General features: G+C 38.4%; 1 protein-coding gene across 4 annotated transcripts in view; it reads right to left on the bottom strand.

Moving 5' to 3' along the window:
- The window catches only part of dgkza (diacylglycerol kinase, zeta a), a 115,029-nt gene that overhangs the window by 27,304 nt on the left and 65,116 nt on the right, over positions 1-22,609 (bottom strand). Inside the window, exons 2-23 of one of the 4 annotated variants that reach the window (XM_084403478.1) lie at positions 16,927-17,774; positions 15,984-16,092; positions 15,771-15,866; positions 15,277-15,354; positions 14,324-14,380; positions 12,475-12,543; positions 12,314-12,385; positions 12,104-12,220; positions 11,497-11,568; positions 11,311-11,406; positions 11,094-11,176; positions 10,399-10,459; positions 9,637-9,750; positions 9,313-9,453; positions 9,131-9,209; positions 8,944-8,999; positions 8,519-8,581; positions 8,137-8,210; positions 7,823-7,934; positions 7,533-7,732; positions 6,327-6,430; positions 3,998-4,077 (exon numbers count right to left, since the gene is read on the bottom strand). In XM_084403478.1, the coding sequence (XP_084259604.1) occupies positions 3,998-4,077; positions 6,327-6,430; positions 7,533-7,732; positions 7,823-7,934; positions 8,137-8,210; positions 8,519-8,581; positions 8,944-8,999; positions 9,131-9,209; positions 9,313-9,453; positions 9,637-9,750; positions 10,399-10,459; positions 11,094-11,176; positions 11,311-11,406; positions 11,497-11,568; positions 12,104-12,220; positions 12,314-12,385; positions 12,475-12,543; positions 14,324-14,380; positions 15,277-15,354; positions 15,771-15,866; positions 15,984-16,092; positions 16,927-17,741 (2,748 nt within the window). In that variant the 5' untranslated portion in view covers positions 17,742-17,774. The remainder of the gene's footprint in view (positions 1-3,997; positions 4,078-6,326; positions 6,431-7,532; positions 7,733-7,822; positions 7,935-8,136; positions 8,211-8,518; positions 8,582-8,943; positions 9,000-9,130; positions 9,210-9,312; positions 9,454-9,636; positions 9,751-10,398; positions 10,460-11,093; positions 11,177-11,310; positions 11,407-11,496; positions 11,569-12,103; positions 12,221-12,313; positions 12,386-12,474; positions 12,544-14,323; positions 14,381-15,276; positions 15,355-15,770; positions 15,867-15,983; positions 16,093-16,926; positions 17,775-22,609) is intronic. The other 3 variants (XM_084403479.1, XM_084403480.1, XM_084403481.1) reach the window with 3 other exon arrangements.

Raw genomic sequence — 22,609 nt, 5'->3', positions numbered from 1 at the left:
GTGCTGTAATCTCAGAAAATGATGCGGGAGATTTCGGATGAATTGTAGAACACTCTGCTTTGAGGATCATGTTAAGCTCTATCTGAAAACAAACTCTCTTGCTTATTTGATCTCTTCTGAGTTTTACGCACTCTCACGGTAAACATGTCTGCCTCCGAGCCTATTTTTAGAGTACACAAATGTGCTGCTGAAGTTTATGTAGTTTGGGTTTGTGCAGGAATGTCCATCAAAATCTGACAGGCCTTAGTACAAACAGAACTCTGTTTGGTTTTCTAGATTCTTTGTCCAGGCTGTATTTCCAGTCTTGTTCCTGAAAGTGCTCCAGGTGTGCCTGTTTTACCTCTCACAGGTCTCTTACCCACCTGGAGCACCAGCCGCTGCAGAGATGGGTGACACGACACAAAGTCCTGCAGGAGACCCCATTACATTAGATACATACACACACAAAGCCCATCAGATCAGGCACACAGTCCATCAAGTTCAGATACAAATGGCGTCATATAAGATTTCTCTATCATTTAAAGTCTCCTTTGCAGTAGATGGACAACAGTATTTCAATGAAAATTCTGCCACAGACACTCACACAACCTTCCTGCCAAGGAATTCATTATGACCTGCTGCACAGTGTGTGTGTGTGTGTGTGTGTGTGTGTATATATGTGTGTGTCTGTGTGTGTGTGTGTATGTATGTATGTATGTATGTATGTATGTCTGTGTGTGAGAGAGAGAGATTTCCCCTGCTCTTACCTTCCATATGATAACAAAATCAAACCTAAATTCATCGTACATATGTCTCTAGACGAAGGCTCTGACTGGTTTGAAATCATTTTGTTCTCCAGCTAAACGTGAAGTTATTAGTACGACCAATGTTTCTCAATGAGAAAGTATGAATTAAAACAAGGAGAGTATTACATAAACGAATAAGATATTCTATACCAGGGGTCACAGCGTCACTTTACCTTATTTTTAATTGTTGCCATCAAAAACTGTCAAACTACAGTATTTCATTTGCCACTTTGCAGAAACAAGCTACATTAGGCAGATGCTGACATAAATTCAGACTACATTATTACATAAATAATGAGTTGCAAAAGGACATTGTTTGTCACAATTTGTTTTGTCTATAAACTATTGGCTGGAGAGCATGGTATCATCTGAATCCAGGAATGTCAGTTTTCTTATTTCATATGTAGTTGTAATTTAGTATTTTGTTAGTATACAGTATTATAACACATTTTAATATTAGATTTTTGGGTAACACTCATACAACACTTTTTGTTAACAATGGTTAATGCTTTAGGTATCATGAACTAACAATGAATATGATATTTAATAATAAACCTTCATGAATAAACAATATATATGTATAATTCAAAGCGATAGTACATCCAAAAATGCAAATTGAACAATCTCTCAGCTTAGAGACTTATTTAAAAACATAAAAAATCTTAAAGATCCCAAACTTTTGAATGGCAGTGTATATTTTTATATATATTATGTTCCACAGGAGAAGAAAAAAGCCATACAGGTTTGGAATAACAGGAGGGTTAGTAAATGATGACAGAACTATCTATGGAAGTAAAATAATGCCAAATGAACAATTGTGAAACAAAAAAGCCAGTTGAATTGCACTACATGAAAAAAAAAAAATGCATCGCATTAACCATGCTCGCATTTTAATGCATTGTATTTTTAGGGCTTGCATTTTTATGGGCTGAAATTCAGCATGGTTGAATATTTAAACTGTGAATATTTCAATTCAAAACATTTCAAACACATTTTCATTATTATAAATTCAATAATCCATATTCACCTTTCATATTTCACTTCCAAAATATTCAAACTGTTTAAAAATACAACCTATAATATTCAACAGGCAATTTTCGGTCCATTTTATTTCGCTTTGCAAATTCACTTCCACAAATTCAGTGGTTCAAATTCTACGTTGACATCCAGGAACTGCAGGAAAAGCAGTAGATTACCGAGCATACTCTTCTTCTGCTGTTAGTCTACCTCACTAGCAGGTGGTGCAAAAGCGCGTGTTGTAAACGAAGACCAGCAACAGTTAGAGCAAGCCATTCATTCATAAAAACTCATGTCAGCAATGTAAGTGTATTTGTGATTATTATGACAGCTTTTTATGTTAAATTCAGTGTCTTCACGGTTACTTTTCCTGTGTAACCTACAAGCATCTTTCTCTACCGTGAACGAGATTATAATGTTATCCCCCGATGCGGATGTACAGATCCAATGTTACATTTGAGGTTGACATATATTTCTCTTGGTTGTTTAGTTGCCTTAACTTTATATTGCAGGGATGTGCTGCATGCATTAGGCTACTAGGGTTTCCCTCAATACTTCAGGATTCCCCGGCTGGACATATAAAACGCTTAAAGGGATAGTTCACTTTGAAATTCAATTTTGGTATGTTTTAGCTTACCTCAAGGGCATCCAAGATGTAGGTGTCTTTGTTTCTGCAGTAGTTTAAATTTTGATATTTTTAGGTCAAACCGTTCTTGTCTGTCAGTCATATAATGCAGGTCTATGGTCACCACCTCAAAGAGCATGCACAGAGAAGTCCAAATTAAACAATTCCCCATCGTAAGTACACATTGATGGCCTAAGACACGAAACGAGCGGCTTGTGTGAGAAAACGAACAGTATTTATATCGTTTTTACCTCTTGTACACAACCATGTCCAAGCGATCTGAGGGCGCGCCCGCGCTTACTGGTGTGTGACGTGTGCGCGCGTTCTGGCTTAGTCTGCGCAAGCGCCGGAAAGCACCGGAAAGCACCGGAAGTGATCTCTCGCGCGTGTACGTAAATAAACACTTGCCTGTAGCCTATATAGTACAGCCTACATCCCCAATAAGGTGCGAGTTTGGTCTTTTATATCTCTGTATTAGTCCATTAATCCTTGAGTATGATGAGGTATTGAGAGAAACCGATTATAATCCCGTTCATGGTAGAGAAAGCTGATAACATGTAGGCTACACAGGGAAAGTAAAAATGAAGTTATTGAATGAAACATAAACACAGCTTTTGTGTCTTTATCATCTTTTCCGCATATATATATATATATATATATATATATATATACACACATACACTGACCCAGATAATCATCACAAAAACATAATGTTTCATTATGCTGTAAATTAGTTTTTATGAATGAATGGCTTGCTCTAACTGTTGCTGGTCTTCGTTTACAACACGCGCTTTTGCACCACCTGCTGGTGAGGTCGACTAACAGCAGAAGAAGAGTATGCTCGGCAATCTACTGCTTTTCCTGCAGTTCCTGGATGTCAATGTTGAATTTACTGTTGAATTTGAACCAATGAATTTGTGGAAGTGAATTTGCAAAGCAAAATAAAATGGACCGAAAATTGCCTGTTGAATATTATAGGTTGTATTTTTAAACAGTTTGAATATTTTGGAAGTGAAATATGAAAGGTGAATATGGATTATTGAATTTTTAATAATGAAAATGTGTTTGAAATGTTTTGAATTGAAATATTCACAGCTTAAATATTCAACCATGTTGAATTTCAGCCCATAAAAATGCAAGCATGGTTAATGCAATGCCTTTTTTATTTTTTCAAGTAGTGCAATTCAACTGGCTTTTTTGTTTCAAAAACATTTGGCATTATTTTACTTCCATAACTATCCCTTTAACATTAATTTTGATTAAGAAATGCTGTAAAAACTGCTGTTCACTGAACTTTTGTTAATGAAGGTGTTGCTGATTTTTCTTTCCTATTGTACAATAAACAATTTTGATACTGTGTCGCCACTACAATCTAGGTCCTAAAGGACAAACCAGTTGAGTACCACTGTTCTGTATCTGTAGTGCAGTGTAACTTCTCCCTCCCTATATTCTGAGTGTTCCCATCATTAATCAAACTCCAACACCTCTCTCCTCTTTACTCTTTCCCTGTCCTCTTCATTTCTCACTTTTACCCCACTCCATCTGTTAACCCCACCCTCTCATTTTTTACCTCCTGTAGTCTCTCGATGTGAGCTCGGCAGGTTTCCAAATCACTGTCTCCCGGGACAACGATGAGGCCCAGCGGAATCGCTGCAGTAAGGATGGAAAGAGACGAAAAGAGAAGTTAGAACGAGTGATGAGGAGAAGAAACAGAATCTTTCCATCACTCTTACAGTAACAGTCTGCTGTGTGTTGTGAAAAACATGTCCCACATTTTCCTCTCAGGAGATACTGATCAGAAATGGAAGAAAGAGTAAAAATAAAAGAAAGACTTTTCTAAATCATTTAAGGTATACGCTAATTCATCTCTATCTTTGTGGATATATATTTAAGCAGAAGAGTTGATGAATATGATTTATGGCAGTTGTATGAAACATGCACTGGCTCAGACTCAATCAAACTCAAACTAATCCACAGAATCCTCATGAAACAAGGTCAGACAGTAATAGGACATGATGGGGAGGATGTGGCAATTTTGTCTGCCCTAGAGTCTAAACCACTGTAGGCGTTTTGTGGACACATGGCTGCAGGCTTGTACAGTATGTGTCATTGAGAGAATATGATGAAATATGATGTTTGTGCAGTGGTTGCTGAGGGTACATGCGTCCTCTCATGCATATGGACATTCTCAAGTCTAAGTCACTTTAGAGGAAAAGGGTGAAAGGCATAGAACCTGCACTGAAATCCCAACTGTAGCATGACACGCTCAATCACGTTATGGAAGTGCAGTGGTGTACTTTGAAGGCTGGAGGCGCAGTAGCCATGTCCTACCCTGAGCTGAGTCTCACAGGCTTCAGAGAGGTAAGGTAATATTTCTAAATTAAATGAGCATTCTCAAGAGGACGGCAAGTTTCTCTGACAAAGTGGGGAGCGAGGGAGTGAGAGAGAGAGACAGAGACAGAGAGAGAGAAAACGACAAGGGAAACAGGAAGAAACGAGCACAGAGAGAGAGAGTAGTGAGATATGGGAGAAGTCTCTTCCATTGAGGAATGTTGGGTTGCTTAGCAACATCTGAACAGTCGTTTCTCAAATTCAATTCAGGTTTGTTCTCCGCTCTCTGTCTTTCTGTTGAGTTGGTGGTATTGTCAACGCTTTTCAGAAAAGTGAAGACTAGTGAGGAACAGCAGTGAGCAGAACAGACACAGGGACGCATGGTATAGCTTTCTATCACAAAGGAGAGAGTACAGAACAACTTCAGTAAAACTAAAGCAATAATTTGTCTTTATAAAATCTCACATGAACATCATGCCAGAGAAATCAGACTAACAGGCCTAAATAAAGTGTTTGTAGCTTGGCTTCAACCAGCATTTATACATGTTACTCACACTACAATTGGTCTTGACATAGAGTGCTTCTGAAAAAGAGATCTGAGTGATGTGCAATGCATATTCAATAGTTCAATTATCTTATTACGTATTGTGTCATATATACTTCGACAGATAGCTTGATTATATCTGTATACTAGCAGAATACTAGCAGAATACTACAAACCTTTCATATGTTACAGAGTATGGATTTTTAAGAACAGAAATGTGTGGCATTAACATCTCTGATGGATCGGCACAAAATAATCTGTCAAAAACACAATAGCAGCATTAAGCTGAATCTGAACGTATTCTCAAAGACCCACTGAATTTCATCAGTACGCACTATAATCACTCACTGTAGTGATGGGACGACACCTAGTGTTGACAAATAGAACTGCAGCTTAACGGGATGGTTCAGTAGCAAAGTACCTAAACATTTAATATCTGACTGTTTAACAACAGAAAACAGTAATATCCAAACAACCGACAGTAATTTTTAGTGAAACAATCACAAAAATCTTGCCATTTTGAATCGAAAACATGCTATAATTTATGTTGAATGTGATGAGACAAAGAGCTTTTTGCACTTTCTACATATTAGGCATACGAATATGAGAGAACGTGTGCATATTTTAAAGTCACCATGAAATCAAAATTGACCTTTTTTTTTTAATGGAATTTTGCACCATTTGTTGTAAATGATTTATCCATGCATAGTCTTATCAAAATAACTTGCAGTGACATCTCTTCTCTGATGACGTGTTCACTGGTACGAGGGCGGAACATCCACATTGCAGCAATAGCAAACCACAACTATCCAATCAATTCCAGAGGGACAAAATCAAGTCCTGCTCTGCAGGTTTTCTTGTTCAAGAAGCTGTTTCACTTGGATATCCATCACAATAGGGAAGAAAATACTATTGCCACTTCCGTTTCACGCCGACTTTTACAATAGTTACTAATAATTACTTTACAACTAAAATCATCAGTACATTTGCTGAACTATAATGTTAATATGTGTTTCATACTCACAAGCTTCTTTGAGTTTCTCCTTGTCGTAGTGCAGAGCTTCATAATCATGCATGCTTATACGGCTCACTCTGATCCGTAACCGTTCTGGAAATGGTTGCTGGCTACTGGATGGAAAAAGATTCCAGTTAGAACAATCATACAAAAAAGGATGTACAACACAAATTGAGGCTTTCGAGAACAGATGCATGTAATAGAGTATGTTGGCTGTCTGCACTGTATGCACTGTCTTGGCTAGGTACAGTGTCTTGAACTTCAATAAATGGCATTGCTGTCGCCACACTTATTAAATCTGTCTCCACTTCAGATATTTAGCTTTTTAACAGTGGTTTCATTATGGGCATATCTGCTGTCAATACAATGCATTCAGCTCGAAGAGAGAGCGATTATCTAATTTCAGCAGGACTAAGCAAGATTGTCTGTCCTAAGCAGCCATTTATGAGGGTAATTTATTCACTTCAAGTTTCAAGGAAAAGAAATGAGAATGAGAGAGCGAATAAATCACACTAAATTTTCACACTTTCAGTAACAGCTCAATAGAGAAAGACATCAATCAAGCAGTTTAAATTTCTGCTCACTTGGCTTTTATTAAACAAGCTCATACAAAATACTCAAGTGTGTGTGTGTGTGTGTATTTTGGTGATTTCGCCCCTCTAAAGAGCCATGCTCCTTTAACACTCATTCTAAAATGGCAGACCTTCTGTTTAATAGCATATGCACAGTAGGGTGTTGCAACATAGCGGTACTGGCGATAACCGTGATATTTCAAAATTAAATATTAATATCATTGTTAATACTACAAATATGATAAAATCATAAATAATCCAGCGAATTCAGTGCCAATAACATATTACTATGGTCACGAAAAATCTTTTGAGATCACAGATAAAATAAACGAGACACTACCCTCACCCGAGGGGTTTTCAGATTCTGTTAGACACCCTATTTTGCACGAAGTGTCGATCAACAATCAAACTACACTCGTATTTTGAGTGTGATTCATTGACCAAAAAGAGAAAACAAAAAAGTTAAAGATGAATTTGAATGAGAGCATTATTATCTTTTTTTATTTCTATAGATAATGCAATTTTATTGTAATAGTGAATTATTTTGTCCCATGACCAGTGTAGTGAAAATATGATATCGCAACAGCCCTAATCTACACAAAGAATCCAGGAATGAGTGTGCTGTCACATAAGTTGGACTCACTCATTGAGCAGTGGTATAGATGTGCGTCTCTTGGTTTTCTGCACCATGTTGGCCTGGTTTCGCAAAGAGATGTGAATAACAGATGGCGCTAGTTTGCAAGGCTCGCCATCCACCTGCATGGGGATAGACTTAAAGGTGGTAAGGGTGACTTCACGGCACTGATTTAGCCTCTCACCGTGACCTCCGACCTGCAGCGTGGCCTATATTCACAACAAACAAAGCAGGGAATGTAAATTAACAATGCAACTTTCAAACCTTACTTCAAACTTATCCAGTCAGGTGAAACATACCAGTGATGTCATTGTGAATCCAATGACCTCAATGCAGCCATCATCATGACGCTGAGGCTCAAAGTCATGATGCTCACTTGGATTGCCCCATGGCATAGTGCCCGCACAGTACCTGCGATTAACATGCACATCCAAATGTACACGTCACACAAACAAATCTAGAGCAGAGTGACATGTTGAGCAAAGGTAAGAAATGTTTCTTGAGCACCAAATCAGCATACTAGAATTATTTCTGAAGGATCATGTCACACTGAAGACTGGAGTAATGATACTGGGAATTCAACAAGTTGCAGAAAAAAGATTTTGTGCATTACCTGGGGATATTGAGGAAGACCAGGCATTGCAGCTTCAAATCCTGGACTTTCGAGGTCAAATCTGTGCCGTCACACTACAGAGAATGAGAGAGAGAAGAAAGCAGCATAAACTGAGTAAGTCAGCAGAACAAACCAACAGTCAGCAGAAAAAAGGTTTCAGCTCATATTTAGACACACTACCTCTCAATGCTCAAGAGCCCAAAGCCCAAGAGGAAGAAACACAAACAAACAAACAAGCAAGCATGCAAATACAGAGACTTTGAGTCGAGCCAAAAAAAAAAAAAAAAAAAAATCACAGCATATTCATTTGCATTTCAAAACACCCTAACATGCACACATATTTCCTCTCTTGTTCTGCACAAAGGAGTTATTCTGTACGTACCACCACTCTGATGTGTTTAGCCAGGTCTTTGGAGCTGCCCATCAAGAAATCAGAAAACGCTGTCTGTTGAAAAAGGAAACAATATTTGCATTATTTGTCATCACCAACTCACTATCATATTTATTAATGTTTCAGCTAACAAAGGGGTTTGCCATTATTATTGTGAAGTAATGGAAGTAGCGAAAAAGCCTTTTTTCTGGATGGAGGGAGATCTGAATGCAAGCTTGGAGTTGATTTGAAGAAAGGGGTGGGGCTTAAGTGGACTAAATGATTGGAGAAGTCCACCATACATTACTAGAAAAAAGTCTGTCGTTTCACCGGAAGTTTGATTAAGAATTACAAGGTCAAAACTAATAAAACAAAAAATGACATACATCGAGGAATCAATGCATGCAATCAATCATTTAGAAATGTGTTTCACTTACCCCTGCATAAAACATTTTGTTTCTGAATCGGCTGTTAAATTTCTCAGGGTTGGCCTCTGAGAAATAAGACGACAAACCACCATTAATCTCAATAAGTACCAATCAATCTGACCTCATAGAAGAAATCCTTCTCACACAACCGCTGTCTGGCAAATTAACAGTCGCAGACTAGCGCCTTTACACCAACCTCGAGATTCGTGGAACTCTAAAGTCACATGAGCATCAAACCCAAGGCTGAAGTAATTATTGAACACGTCTAGAGGGAGCTGTGGGGCAGAGAAACATCGATCACTCTTCAGCTGCTTACATACTGAAGCAAACCTGTGCTTCTGACTGCATGTAAAACAGCACTGCAGGTGAAGCTCTTACCTTGTCCGTAACCTGCTCGTCTCTTTCCTCTGGGCCCGCATCTGGGTTGGGCTTCACAATAAGATTCCATCGATCCAGCTGTACAATATTCCCATCCTCAACGTGAGACAGGATTTTACTCAGAGGTTCATCTGTGTAACCCTACATGCATACGGTTGTACAAGAAATGCCCATTCAGCAAACAATGCTTACGAATGGATAGTGAGCAGACTATGCTACGTGAATTACATTCAAATTTACTATGGAGGAACATGATAAAGTTGGACTGATTGTTTGGGATAATTGTGTCTGAATGTGCAGATTTCTAACCCAAGTTTCACTCACCCCACCCCAGTTTAGCGTCCTAGCAAGGTCATTTCCTGTGCCCAGAGGAAGTACTGCCACAGCAGGAGAAGGGTTTAGCTGCAGCTGATCAAGAGAGGACAAGATCCAGCCCACCTGAAACAAAGCAGAGAAAGAGAGAGAGAGATGAATAAAAACTTCATTATAAAATTCATTAATAGTCCCTGTCACACACACACACACAAAAAAAATAATTGTTAAATAGATGATATCTTGTTTTGTACAATCACATCAACTCAGAAAACCACACAAGAAAAATAACTCAATATGAATATCTGCAGTATTTAACGAAGAAAACCGCAGTTCAGCAGGGTGGAGGACGGGAGGATTTAATCTCCTTATTTCAGTTAGGCTTAAGGCAATATTCCTAAACTTCTCTCTCATGGATCAAAGTCAGTATATGAAATATAGCTGCGTTCAGATCCCCCTTTAACACTCTTAATTACTCACACAAACGGATTATGGAGATGTGACAGCATGGGGTAAACCAGGACACACACATCAGCATTACATGTCAGAAAACTCCTCAAACACATGACTCATCTGAATAGTGTCACAGTATTATGACTCAGGAGACTCATCTCTTCCTCTGCTTACAGTCTGGAAGATAAGACTGCAGTGCCACACCCTGCTGGAGGGGCTCATAATCCTATATAAACCATTCACCAAACATCTACATAAGGGGGTCACAGACTATGTGTTTGCAGATTATTGCCACATACAGACACACACACATTCACTCACCGTGCCATCCCCACCACAGGCCAAAATTCTCAAGTTGTGAACTTTGCGATACATCTCCAAGCTAAAAACAAAACACCAATGCACATCCATGTAGAAAACATCACTGGTATGATGAAATGTATGACAAAATAATCACAATATATATTTTTGACCAAATCTTGCAGCTGTTTACCACAAATAAAAACAAATAAAAATAAAACATGTACTGTAGTGTGACCATTAACTGACATCAGAGAACCACACACAACTTAAAATCTTGAACTTATACTACAGTTGTAATTGAAAATATTATACCCCCATTGCAAATCCAGTTTGTTGGTAAAATGTACAGACTTTCAGCTGTTTGTAATGAATAAATCAAACAAATGTACAAAAAAGGGTGTTCCACTAAGTACTAAAGGTGCTTGGCATGAAGGGGCTGAATAATTTTGAGACTGCAGAAGTCATTAAAAGTTGCATTTTCAGTTGACTTTGGGGAAACCACTTGAAACATTTGTTGTGTTGAGCTATTTCAATTACTTTTGTTTGATTTGTTCATTACAAACAGCTGAAAGTCTGTACGTTTTACCAATAAACCTGATTTGCAATGGGGGTTGAGCAATTTTGATAACAACTGTACTGTATTTCAAAGGGGTTACGCTGAGAAAAAAGTTTGGGAAGGCCTGTTGTGAATCATTCCATATGCAGATACTGACCCTTCCTGAGGACCCCCCTGACTGAGATCAAAGACCTGCCGAGGGTTCAGATACCACAGAAAGGACTGGATGATTTTAGCTCCCTGAAAGAGAGAGAGCAGAAGGGAATAGTTCAAATAGGTGATAATCATTTTTATGGTTTATTTAATTGTTGTTAATATAATTACTATTAAATAATCATCATAATTATTATTGATTTAGAAAGTAATTATAATACCTGGTTTCCTCCACTCTTCGGGTTTACAAACACCAGCAGTGGCTTCATGAGTTGAGAGGGAATAGGTCTCACTATGAAGGGCTTCCATCGAGCCTCCTGGAAAGAGAGAAATAAAGAAATAAAGAGGGGTAGAGAGAGAGAGAAAGAGAAGGGGGGGGGGGGGGGGGGGTATGTTTGTTCTCATACCTCTGCTCCTTTCTTGCTGGATTTGCGTTTGAAAGACGCTCGTTTCTTCTTTTTGCTTGACTTTAGTGAGGACTACGATTGAAAAACAGCACAATAACATTACTAAAAAAGCAATCCACAAGTTCAACACATTCGTTAAAAAAAACACTGGAAACCTACCAGTGGAGATTTCAGTATAAAAATGCTCTCTGTTTCCACAGAGTTTCTCAGTATTTAAAATACATACAAAACACAGAACGTTTTATTCTAATTTAGTTCTGAACAGCCATTTAATGCCTTATCCATGTACATTCTGTATGCTGGAGTTTTTAAACAATCCAGGGAAGACAACGACATTTCTTTAGCAGAACAAAGCTCAAACAATGCTTTTGCCCAAGCAAGTAAGACAATGCTACGTTTAGAAAATTTTCTGAATTCTTTAGGGTTTGCACTAGGTGGAATGTAGGTGTTTACATCTATCGTTTTACATGAAATTGAGCCATAGAGATGCTGACTACCGTGCTTACAGAGCCACCAAATTCATTGATCTAATTCAGTTTGTGGGGTTTTCCCATTTAGTTGGCCATGCAACAACCGCAATAGAGAAGTAATAGAGTGTAGTGTATACCTGAGGTCGGCGAACCCGTATGATCCAGGTAGGAGGTACTATAACGGCGGCATGTGCTCCTAAAGAACAAGGTTCTTCTATCTGCTGCAGCATAAAGCATGTCACCTTATTATGATACTGCAGACAGACAGAGAAAGAGAGGAAAGTTACACACATTTACATACTCTACAATACTAAAACACACCAATGCATTCAGCCTGAGAGACTTACTGCTTGTTTGCACCAGGAGCAGCTAATGGCTACAATCTCTTTACTGTGAAAGGCAAATTTCTGCTGAAATCCCTGTAGGTGGAGATCAGACTCATTGAGATACATGTCATTTCCCAAACATATGTCACATAAACACTTTTATCATGATTCTTTCTACCCACCTTTCCACACTGTTTGCATTTGCCCTCTTGTCTTCTCCGATGGACCCAGTGGTGTCGCACTATTGCAGGCTGTCATAAAAACAAGACACAAGACCACAAATAGCTGTCTCATCCATAGATTATGACAATCAGTGTTAAAAATGTAACATTAAACCAGTTTAATGTAGTGAGGTTATGCTGCGGGGCAAAGATCAAGATCAAATCTGAAGTTATGGATTTGGAGTGACACGTGGACAGGAAGAGACAGCAGAACAGAAATCATGGAAATAGAAGACTTCTGGAGATGTATCTAAAAACCGTGTAAACTCATATTTGAATGCTATGATGCAATGCCTATACGAATGTGGGCAAGTGTATAATTAAATACTTGGGGGATAAACCCTCCCGCCCTCCCCCAGACATACACAATACTAAAATGATTTAGATTATTTTTTTTAATTCTAAAAATGCAGTTGTAAGTTATCTTTCAGGGTTAAGGATTGGGATTTGGGTTATATAGGGTTAGAATTGTTTCATATTTCCAAATAAATAGATTAAGATCCACAAAATTAAGAGAAATTCACACAAACACAAAGAAATCAAAAACATAAATAAAATGAGATTTGAAAATAACAAAAATGTTTATGTTACAAACACAACTCTGTCTGGCAATCATTTGTGGATTCTGAAACATTTCTAGCATTGTTGTGCACAAAAATCCATAAATAGATGGACCCACCGTCCACTCGAGCTAATCTGATATCGACAAATAAAACAGAAGTATTTGTGAATCTAAAGATAATTCAGAACTGGCATTATGGGCTATCAATAAAATTAAGCAGAAAGGCTTTTGGTAGTTTTCACAAAAGACCTGGAGCCATCAAAAACTGACAAATTTTGCTGACAAAGAAATAAATAAAAAAATCTCTGTGCAGGTTTTACACATTGTTCATTTACATATACTACTGACATTGTAACAATAGAAATTTTGTTGAAAATTTACCAACTAACCCTTTAATTATTTTTTGTGAAACTCATAACATATATTTGTTGATCACACTATTTATTTGTGAATTTGTTTAATTTTGCAAACTTCTTTAAATTTATTTGAATAGAACTTCTTTAAATAAATCTATTCTATTTATTTAGACATCTGAAACAATTCTAACCACATACGGTTAAGGTTAGTTTGTATCAATTGTAATTAGCTTTATTTAAAACAACAGAAATGTACAAGCCCTCATTTAGATAGCCAAGTAAAGGTGTCATCATAGTTGGGTGAGGGTGTGTTTGATACCTGTGTGATAGAGGTGTGTGCACTATATTTAGCTGCAGCAACTGTCATTTGTTCCAAAGCAGGGCGACCTCTGAAAGCTCTGCGTCGCCAGGTGCGCTAACCCACCAAGCCAAGATGAGAGACAGGAAGAGAAAGGGCACACAGAGGAGCAGAAGTGCAATGGCGAGATAGGGATGAGGTGACGAGGGATGGATTACAGCAGTGAGCGGGACATAGGGAACGTGTAAAAGGAAAAGAGGGTAAAATAGGTAAAATCAAGATTTAAAGATGTAAACAGCAAACAGCATCAGTCATTGTAGTGTGTGTCAAACAGTCTGGGGTCATTTGGACAGCTGCATAGCGCTAAATTTAAGTTTATAGATAACAAAAATGAGGAGCTATTTATCTTAAAGTATAATACATAAATAATAAAAATACAATGACAAAGAAAACTGACTCTCAGCACACCACTGTTGGCTGTTTATATCAATCTATGAAGATTTTACGACAATAAGTTTGATAGAATTGGAAAACAGGCAGAATGGGAGAGATATTAAGAAAACAAAGAAAGGAAGAGGAAAAGAAGATACTCACTTCACGGACATTCCGCGATCCTGACTCCCTGAAAGATGGTTTACATCTGAAGTTTATCTGAAAGACAAATAAAAAATAAATAAAAAAAATTCTACAATACTATTAAGTATTTACCCTAAATGAAACCTCAACAGTTCAGTAGTTTATCAAAACTACAAAACTGTTTTATTCTACAGAAAACATGCTCAGATTTGAAGATGACCCACTGAGATCAACATTTCTGGATAATTTTTTTTTTTTTTTAAATAACAATATGAGGACAGAACAAAAAGTAAAAGCACCACTTGCCTTACCATTTTCTCTGAGTTTGTTAGCCTGGTTAGTGAAAAGTATGATTAAAATCATCCCCTAATCAAACATCATTTCACCACAATCAGCCCCACATAGCAGACATAAACTGTCGAAGACACCAGCCAGAATCAGAACTGAGAACGCACAGAATCTGTGCCTCATGGATAAAATAAAACTCCACCCAACAACCTGACATTGACTTGCCCAATCAAAATGAAAGTGATTAAGGTACTAGTGAGAAAAAGAATATGTCTGGCAAGAAAACCTAATACGATTAGAACCAGCTTTTGTCTTAACTTCAAACCAATCAGGTTATCAAAAAGAGACAAAGGATGGCCCCTTCACAGTCTGGATGGACTGAGAGCTTAAGTGGCTCCGGATGTTAACAGGACATTGTTATTTGGGTGTTCTAGGTTTATCAGGCCAGACAGTCACCAGTCTTTACTAAGATCAGATGTGTGAGTGATCCATTAGCCCCAGTTGAGTCTGAGAAAAAGCCAGAGGGTTTCTCACTCTGAATGACAGCTCTTTGAGAGGCACCTCATCAAGCCCCTGAGGCGGAGCTTTCCAATCCAATAACTGAAGGGAGGAACACGCATGGTCTGTGATGCAGTGTCAGATCATGTCTCTACCTTTGAGTTGCCATTAGAACCGGAACTCACCTTCTCCAACTGTTCAATGCAGATGGAGTGAACTACGATCTTGCAAGCAGCACATTTTTTCCGAGCAACAGACTTTTGCTGTGAAAAACAGGAAAGAGAGACATCATTAGATTCAGACTCAAACTGAGGTCACAGGTGATCTCCACTTGATGTAAGTTTAATGGCCAAAATAATAAAATCAGACTGGTTTGATGTACATAATTCCGAAGTTAAAGGACCAAATCCTATGCAATGCATTCTGTGAGAAAGCCACCAGGGAGCAGCATTATACTAAGAGAGAAAAATATAAGAAAAAAAGAGAAACGGTGCGAATGATAGAATCTCTTTTCCCTTTTTACCATCCATCAATTTCTATCCTCTCGCTCACCTTCTTTTCGTATCTTATTTCATCCTTTATTCACTCTCGTCTGGAATTCCTCATTCAAGATGTCTTATCTCACTTTTGTCCCTACTCTTCCATTTACTCATTCTTTATATATAGAACACCCACTCACCAGTGATTTGGCGTAACAGTGCTGTTCTCCGACGTAACAGAAGTCCCCAGATACATTTGTCTCGAACCAGATGTGCTCTCCGTACAGAGCTGATTCCTGCTCAAACACACAGCATCAAATTAAATGTGAAACTGAAGAAAGAAACTATAGCACTATCTACAGTACAATGAATGGAGATCTGAAGTCTAGATTATTTGGGTTTGTGTTACTCACACTCCAGTCCACTGTGCTGCGGATTTCTCTGTCCGTTTCCCCCCTGGCCAACATTGCAGCACTGGGCTGGCATGAGAGGTGCTGGAGACCGGACTTGGCAATGGCCTTCCTACAAACAAACAAAATAGACAGGTCCCATAAAACATCAAGCAATAATGATATACAGAAACTCGGTGTATAACCCGGATGTACACATACACAAAGAAGGACAGTAAATGTGCATGGAACAAACAAAACCTTCAAATAACTTGAACTAAATTGAGCTGGATGATGACATTGTCTTCTGTAAAGCTGTTTTATAGCTGAATCTAATTTGTTTAATGATTAATGAATTTTGCAACAGCAACACTGTTACTGAACTAAACTGAATCAGAAACTGAAATGACTTGAGCTGAATAATGACACTATTGTCATTTTAGAGCTGGTTTACAGCAGAATTAGAATTAGTCTCATATTGTTTGCATCATTTATTACTGTGAAGTTGCTTTGAAATAATCTATATTGTATAAAGACCTATATAAATAAAGGTGACTTGACTTGTTTAGCAGTGTGCCTCACATGTAAACCATCATGCCTAGGGAGAAGACAGATATTTCAGTTTGAACAGTTTGTGCATACAATTGAAGGAATAGTTGTAGGTGTCAGAATGTCAGAAAGCTAAGAACACAAGAGAAAAATTTCCATAATTACCTCACTAATGACAAATATAGAGGAATTACCGTTGGAGTGCTTTATTTAAGGCTAGTATTAAGATAAGTTGCATTAGGGTTGAAATAATGTAGTGGTCTTTTTTTTGCTTCTCTAATCATGTAATCAATTAAAAAGGGGCATATATACTCTCGAACAAACCCAAAAGCAAACAAAATATTTAAGTAAAAAAAATAAAAATAAATTACAAACACACAAACATAAGACATACAGCTGTAGTTAGGGCTCTACATACGAGAGGAACCCGCTCCATGTGTCAATCTGTGGGTTGTAGTAAGTTCCCTGCAGTGTGTGTGAAAGACTGAGATCTGGCCAGCAAGGGGAGCTGGTCCTGTACAGTGCAACTGATCCTCGAGCTGCAAGAGAATTTCGCCTCCCTGCCCACAATCCACCCACATCAGACAGCCTGTGTGCCTGACTGGTCCTTCGGTAACGGCCATATAGCCCAGAAGAGGCTGGGCTTCGATAAACGGCCTCAGCAGGAAGTAGGTGTGAGGAGTTTCGCCGCAGGCAACGTGGTGCACGAATGAGGGGGCGGGGCTGAATGCTTTCTCCCGCCAACAAACCTTGAGCCAACCATGTCAGACGCTTATCAGACTCCGTCTCCAAATCCATCCCTGCTTGCTCCTGCTCTTCTTGACTACATTCGCTATCAGAGAAAGAGGAGTATTCTTCTACACTCTTATCCTCCCTTTCATGGTCTTCGCTCATCTGCACCACACTAGCCAGGAGCAGTGACGGTCCCAGGAGCTGGGCATGAATGTTGCGGTGTTTGGCAGCCTGTCTTCGTCGGATAGCGAACCGCGGGGTCAGGCAGGCCGTCACACCACTCGACCTCCTCCTAGTGAAGTGTCCTCTTCTGACACCTGCCTGCACGTTGCTGGTTTGAAGCTGAACGCTAGACCTGCGTCTATGAGCCAGGCCAGCTGAGGGAAGGCCCACGCTCGAGCGCCGGCGCGCTTTACTCGCTGGAAGTGACACACTGGAGCGCCTGCGCACGTTTGGCTCACAGGCTTTCCGCCTGAAACGTAGGCCGAACAATGTTTCCATTGGATGCTATACTGATGTCTTCCCAAGAGGACGCTGTGGGCGCAAGAGTGAGTCGGTCAGCACACAATATACACAGGCTACAACATACAGTACATGAACAAATGTGGTGTGTGACTGTCTCCACAAATGCAGTGCTGTTCCTTTGACCTTTATTTTAGATGAAATAACAATGATGGGATATCAGACCACCACTAATCACTCCAATCAACTCTATTCAATACCAATCAACTCTATTCTCCACACCTACGTGACTTATTTAGCAGCTCAGACAAAACCGAAGAAAACCATCCGCCACAATCTTTTGCATCCAAGTATCTGAATTGTAACCAAGAAAATGAAACCTCTTTTAATCAGCAATGAACCGACACATGATCACAATTGATTCAGGAGTATAATGTGGTCATTATATACCTGACGGCGCTCAGGTAACGTTACCTGGAGAAAGTGTATCTAACAGCGATATTTATAGAAGTCATCTCCACTGTCTGACCCGACAGGGTGACTTCAAAACAGTGCCCTTAATGGGATAATTCACACAAAAACTGAAAATTCACAACATTCAAAACATTCAAAACATCATTGGACCCACTGACTTTAATTGTATGGACAAAAAAAGATTTTTTTGTGTGTGTTCCACAGAAGAACAGATTTGGAATGACATGAGAGTGAGAAAACAATGACAGAATGGCAATGAAAAAATGGCAAAAAAAAAATTAGGCTACAGTATCTATGTAGGAAGTCTCTATTTAAACCTTGATTAACCACTCTAACCCATACTAACACCCGTACCTGAATTCTGCATCATTACTCAGAAAACTCACTGCTCAAAATAAAAGACACAAAGACTGCAAAAGTATGTCACTTAAAGCCTACAGCCACAGAGAAATTCAATAGGAGAACAATAATGAAAAGATGAGAGAGAGAGAACGTGTTTATCTATAGTATAGACCTCCATTTAATTTCAACAGTGTACAGTATGATTATTTGACTTGTCAACAATTACAAAACACAAACTTTTTCATAATTATGAACACATGACCATCCAATGAACCACATAGGAAAGTGATATTATAGAGAAAAATAATAATTTGATGTTTCTTAGAGTAAACCGTGTACTGTACAGTATCTCTATATTTAAAAACAAAAACAGGAATCTAACAAACAAAATGTATTATTATAATTGAATACACATACAAATTAAGTAATATTGAATCTATACAACATGGGAAGTGTGTGGATTAATTTCTGCAGTCTTTAAAAAGGGTTGTGTGTAACTCGAGCACTACAGTTTGAGCTCACAGGCCTTATCAGATTCCCACACTATTGAAGGTCACCAGTGAGTATCTGTTTGTCAAAATACACACCATGACTAACACATTATTCTGTAATGCAAATAAATGATAAGAGAAGAAAAAAATATACTGTAAACATGCATTTTCCATTAACAGAAGTCCACGAATATCAATTCAAGCAAGAATTTAAAGTGACAGGCTTGTGTTTTCCTGGTGGACGACACTAGTGCTAATGTGTCTTTTATAATGACTTTTGGATAAAGACTTTTCTACAAAATAATACTATAAGAGACTACAAGAGATTGTCTATTATATAATCTTGTCTTTTGCATGATAACACAGCCAAGTCTGTGACTCTTATGGTCATTCCAAATGATCAGACCAGTCACATAAAAAGTTTTATTCAGAAAGTCTTTTCATTTTTTGAGATTTAAAGTGTAACTTTGACGATTTTCTACGCACTTTGTATTGTTACAATGTCATTAGTATACTTAAATGAGCAATGTTTACTCGGTCTCTGTGTTACCTGGACCAATAAATTCCCTTTTATTTGTTTTGCATCATCCAGTGGAATTTTGACAGCTCTAGGGCTTTCGTAAAAAACTACAGATTATAATTCCGCATTTCTGTATCCCCGCCCACGGACAGCTGGATTGACAGAGGGCTATTAACAGGATAGTTATTGTAAGGGTAGGATTATAACGGTCTACTCTTTAAACAGCATTATGGTAAAAATTATTCACTGGCAAGGCAACAGCGTTTTGCTTTGCGATGTTATGTGGAACTGATGAACCACAGTTTCTTTCAGTTTCACCCCTTTGTTTGGCCTAAAACACTGTGTTTGTAGTCAAATCATCCAGTTTGAAATGTTGACTACAAACACAGAGGTTTTTTAAATGTTCCGATCCTTTGCAGTCTTAAGCTACTGCCTACAATGCACTGGATCCTTCACTGGAAACTGAACTCACTCCTGCTTTACTCTTTGAATTCTTGCACCTGGGAACAATACAAGTTGACACCATTATAACTAAAAGTTGTCTAAGAAGCATTTCCTACTAAAGCAAGGCCATATTTGACTCTGGTCAAGCTTATACATAGCAGACTGGTGGGAGCAGCCTTGGACGATAACATGCCCATTGCATTACGGGTGTTGAAGTTATCCTCCTTATTTGGCAAAAGGGAAGATAACAGCCTTTTTTCTGTTTTCACTAGTCAGGTACGTAGCACCGATTTCTTAAAAAAATGTGCCTCTCTACTGCAGGCATCCAAGTTTTATTTTGATAGCCCATGTGACAGCAGTGAAGTACCCCTTTACATTTAATATAAATTATTTCAAAAAAAAAAAAAAAGTTTAAGTTACCAAATAATTAGATGCAAAGATGACAGTGGCAGTAAAATGCGTCTGTGTCTTCAGTGACACTCTTTGGTTCTCATTTCTAAGACCAGCAGAGGTGACAATTCTAGAATATCCCACTGTGTGAACTGCGCTCTGAGAGGAAATTAAGGTCAGTATACAAAAGCTGACCGAAGGTCAAGAAATGTACTACTTGGCTTTGTGTGGTCTTCACTGTAAGTAGGGGGGGCCTGGTCGAACTGCAGACTCCACTGTCGATCCACTGATCTAAAATTGTGCCCCACTGCAATAGCCCACTTATACGGTGACTGTTTATTATTAAATCCAAACCAATAACATGCACATTTGAACATATGTCCAAAGAAGAGACTTTGCAAAGAGGAAGGGCTGTAAAAGTAAAATGAGCAAATAAACGTTAGTACAGATCTAAGTTACTGTGTCCTTTGGTCTTTAGGTCAATGTGAAAAACATTTGTGTGTCAGGATGTGGCAAGAATCTGCATAAGATTTTAGTTACACTTCCCACTGTGATTTTTAGATACATATTTTAATCTCTGTGAATTATAATGAAACTCAGAGAGCATTTAACTTGGATCTTGAAGCAGATAAACTACTGTATGAGCATATCCACACTAATTCCATCTTCTTTTCCGTAAGTGTTTTCTATGTACAGTATAGGCTACATAATATTCCATTCCATTTTTATATACACATGCATCCACCTTTATTTCTTATAAGAAAACACCTGTCATATTTCATAATATATTATGACGGTTTATGTTTATGCAAACTACTAGTATGTCTGTCCCAAATATCCCAAACATCTATTGCTGTTCTTGTATAATTTCATCTTCTGTCATACTGCAATTCTATATCCACTGCGAAAAACAGAGAGATGGAGGCACAGAGAGAAAGTGTGTGTGTCTGTTGAAAAGGGCCGCCCTCTTGGCCTACCTACAATAAGGAATAAGACATGAAACAACTCACACTCAGCTCTGTTATAGCGCTCAGAGGTCTGTGGGTTGAAGTCAGCAGAGAAAGAAAGGGTGAGAGAGACTGGCAATTAGGTTTGGATGACTCATGTAAGGTGAGATTGTTAGACCGACTTGTAACTGGAAACTTGACTCATTAAATTAAAGAGCATGAGATGAATTAAAATAACAAAAACTAAGTGCAGAAAGAACAAAATGGCACTTAAATATTTAGCTCTGAGTCACAAAAACTCATACACACAACCAGGTCGGCTACCTGGAGACACCCCAGGATGACAGCTGGGGGGGTATATGTATTCTGCAGCTCTGTTTTCTTACATCTTTCAAAAGTACATACACTAACACTAATCAAATTTGATACAACTGATTTGAACTGTGACACCTAAATATTTTAATATTTAATCTCATGTGACATCCTCTCTGCTTTTGCATCCAGGCAAAAGTATTAAGAGACCACACATTAATGCCAATAGAAAGAGTTAGTGTGTGTCTCTCTCGCTCTCTCTCTCTCTTTCATAACTGCATATCAATGGCTCTCATAACTGCATATCAATGGCTCAAGCCTCTGCTAGCTCTAAAATTACCACCTTGAGTCTTTTTCAATAATTCAATTGCCCATCGTAAATTATTTCTAACATATTTATCTAAGCTTTAATACCTCAAGCTTTTATTTTGTCTGAAAATTGCAGGGAGTGTTTCTGTGTTTTGTAACTTGACAACAGGTTTACAAATACTTCTAATTCCATATCTGGTAAAAAAAAAAAAACCTGTAAACTTGTCTCCACAAACATTTTGTAAATTGTGCAAATGTGAAAAGTGAACCTGTCGCACATTGTGGTTCCGACCTCACATTATAAGTGACTCAAAAGTCACAGTACATGCAGGATTCACAGTCACACACTACGTGAAAGGTTTGCATCCCATTTGTGGTAATGAATACGCCCCTGTGCAGCTGAGGTCGAAGTCCCTGTGTAAATGCTTTAATTTGTTAATATGGACACCGAAATTATAACGCGTGTCCGGTGTTAGTGTGGAGCAGCATTTACTATAAACTGAGCATCTGAAAACACTGTATCATGAGCTGCATGCGTGTTAAAGAACACAGAGCAGTGCTTCCCTTTGAAACATGCAGCACATCAGAATCAGAAAAATCAGAAACAGCTTGACAAGAATGTTTACACACACAAGGAATTTGTCTTAGTGACAGGAGCTTCCAGTGCAGAAGAAAGTA

This window comes from Rutilus rutilus (genome assembly GCF_951802725.1).
Source record: "Rutilus rutilus genome assembly, chromosome: 3".
Classification (NCBI taxonomy): Eukaryota; Metazoa; Chordata; class Actinopteri; order Cypriniformes; family Leuciscidae; genus Rutilus; species Rutilus rutilus.
This window is presented reverse-complemented; position numbering and strand designations above follow the sequence as displayed.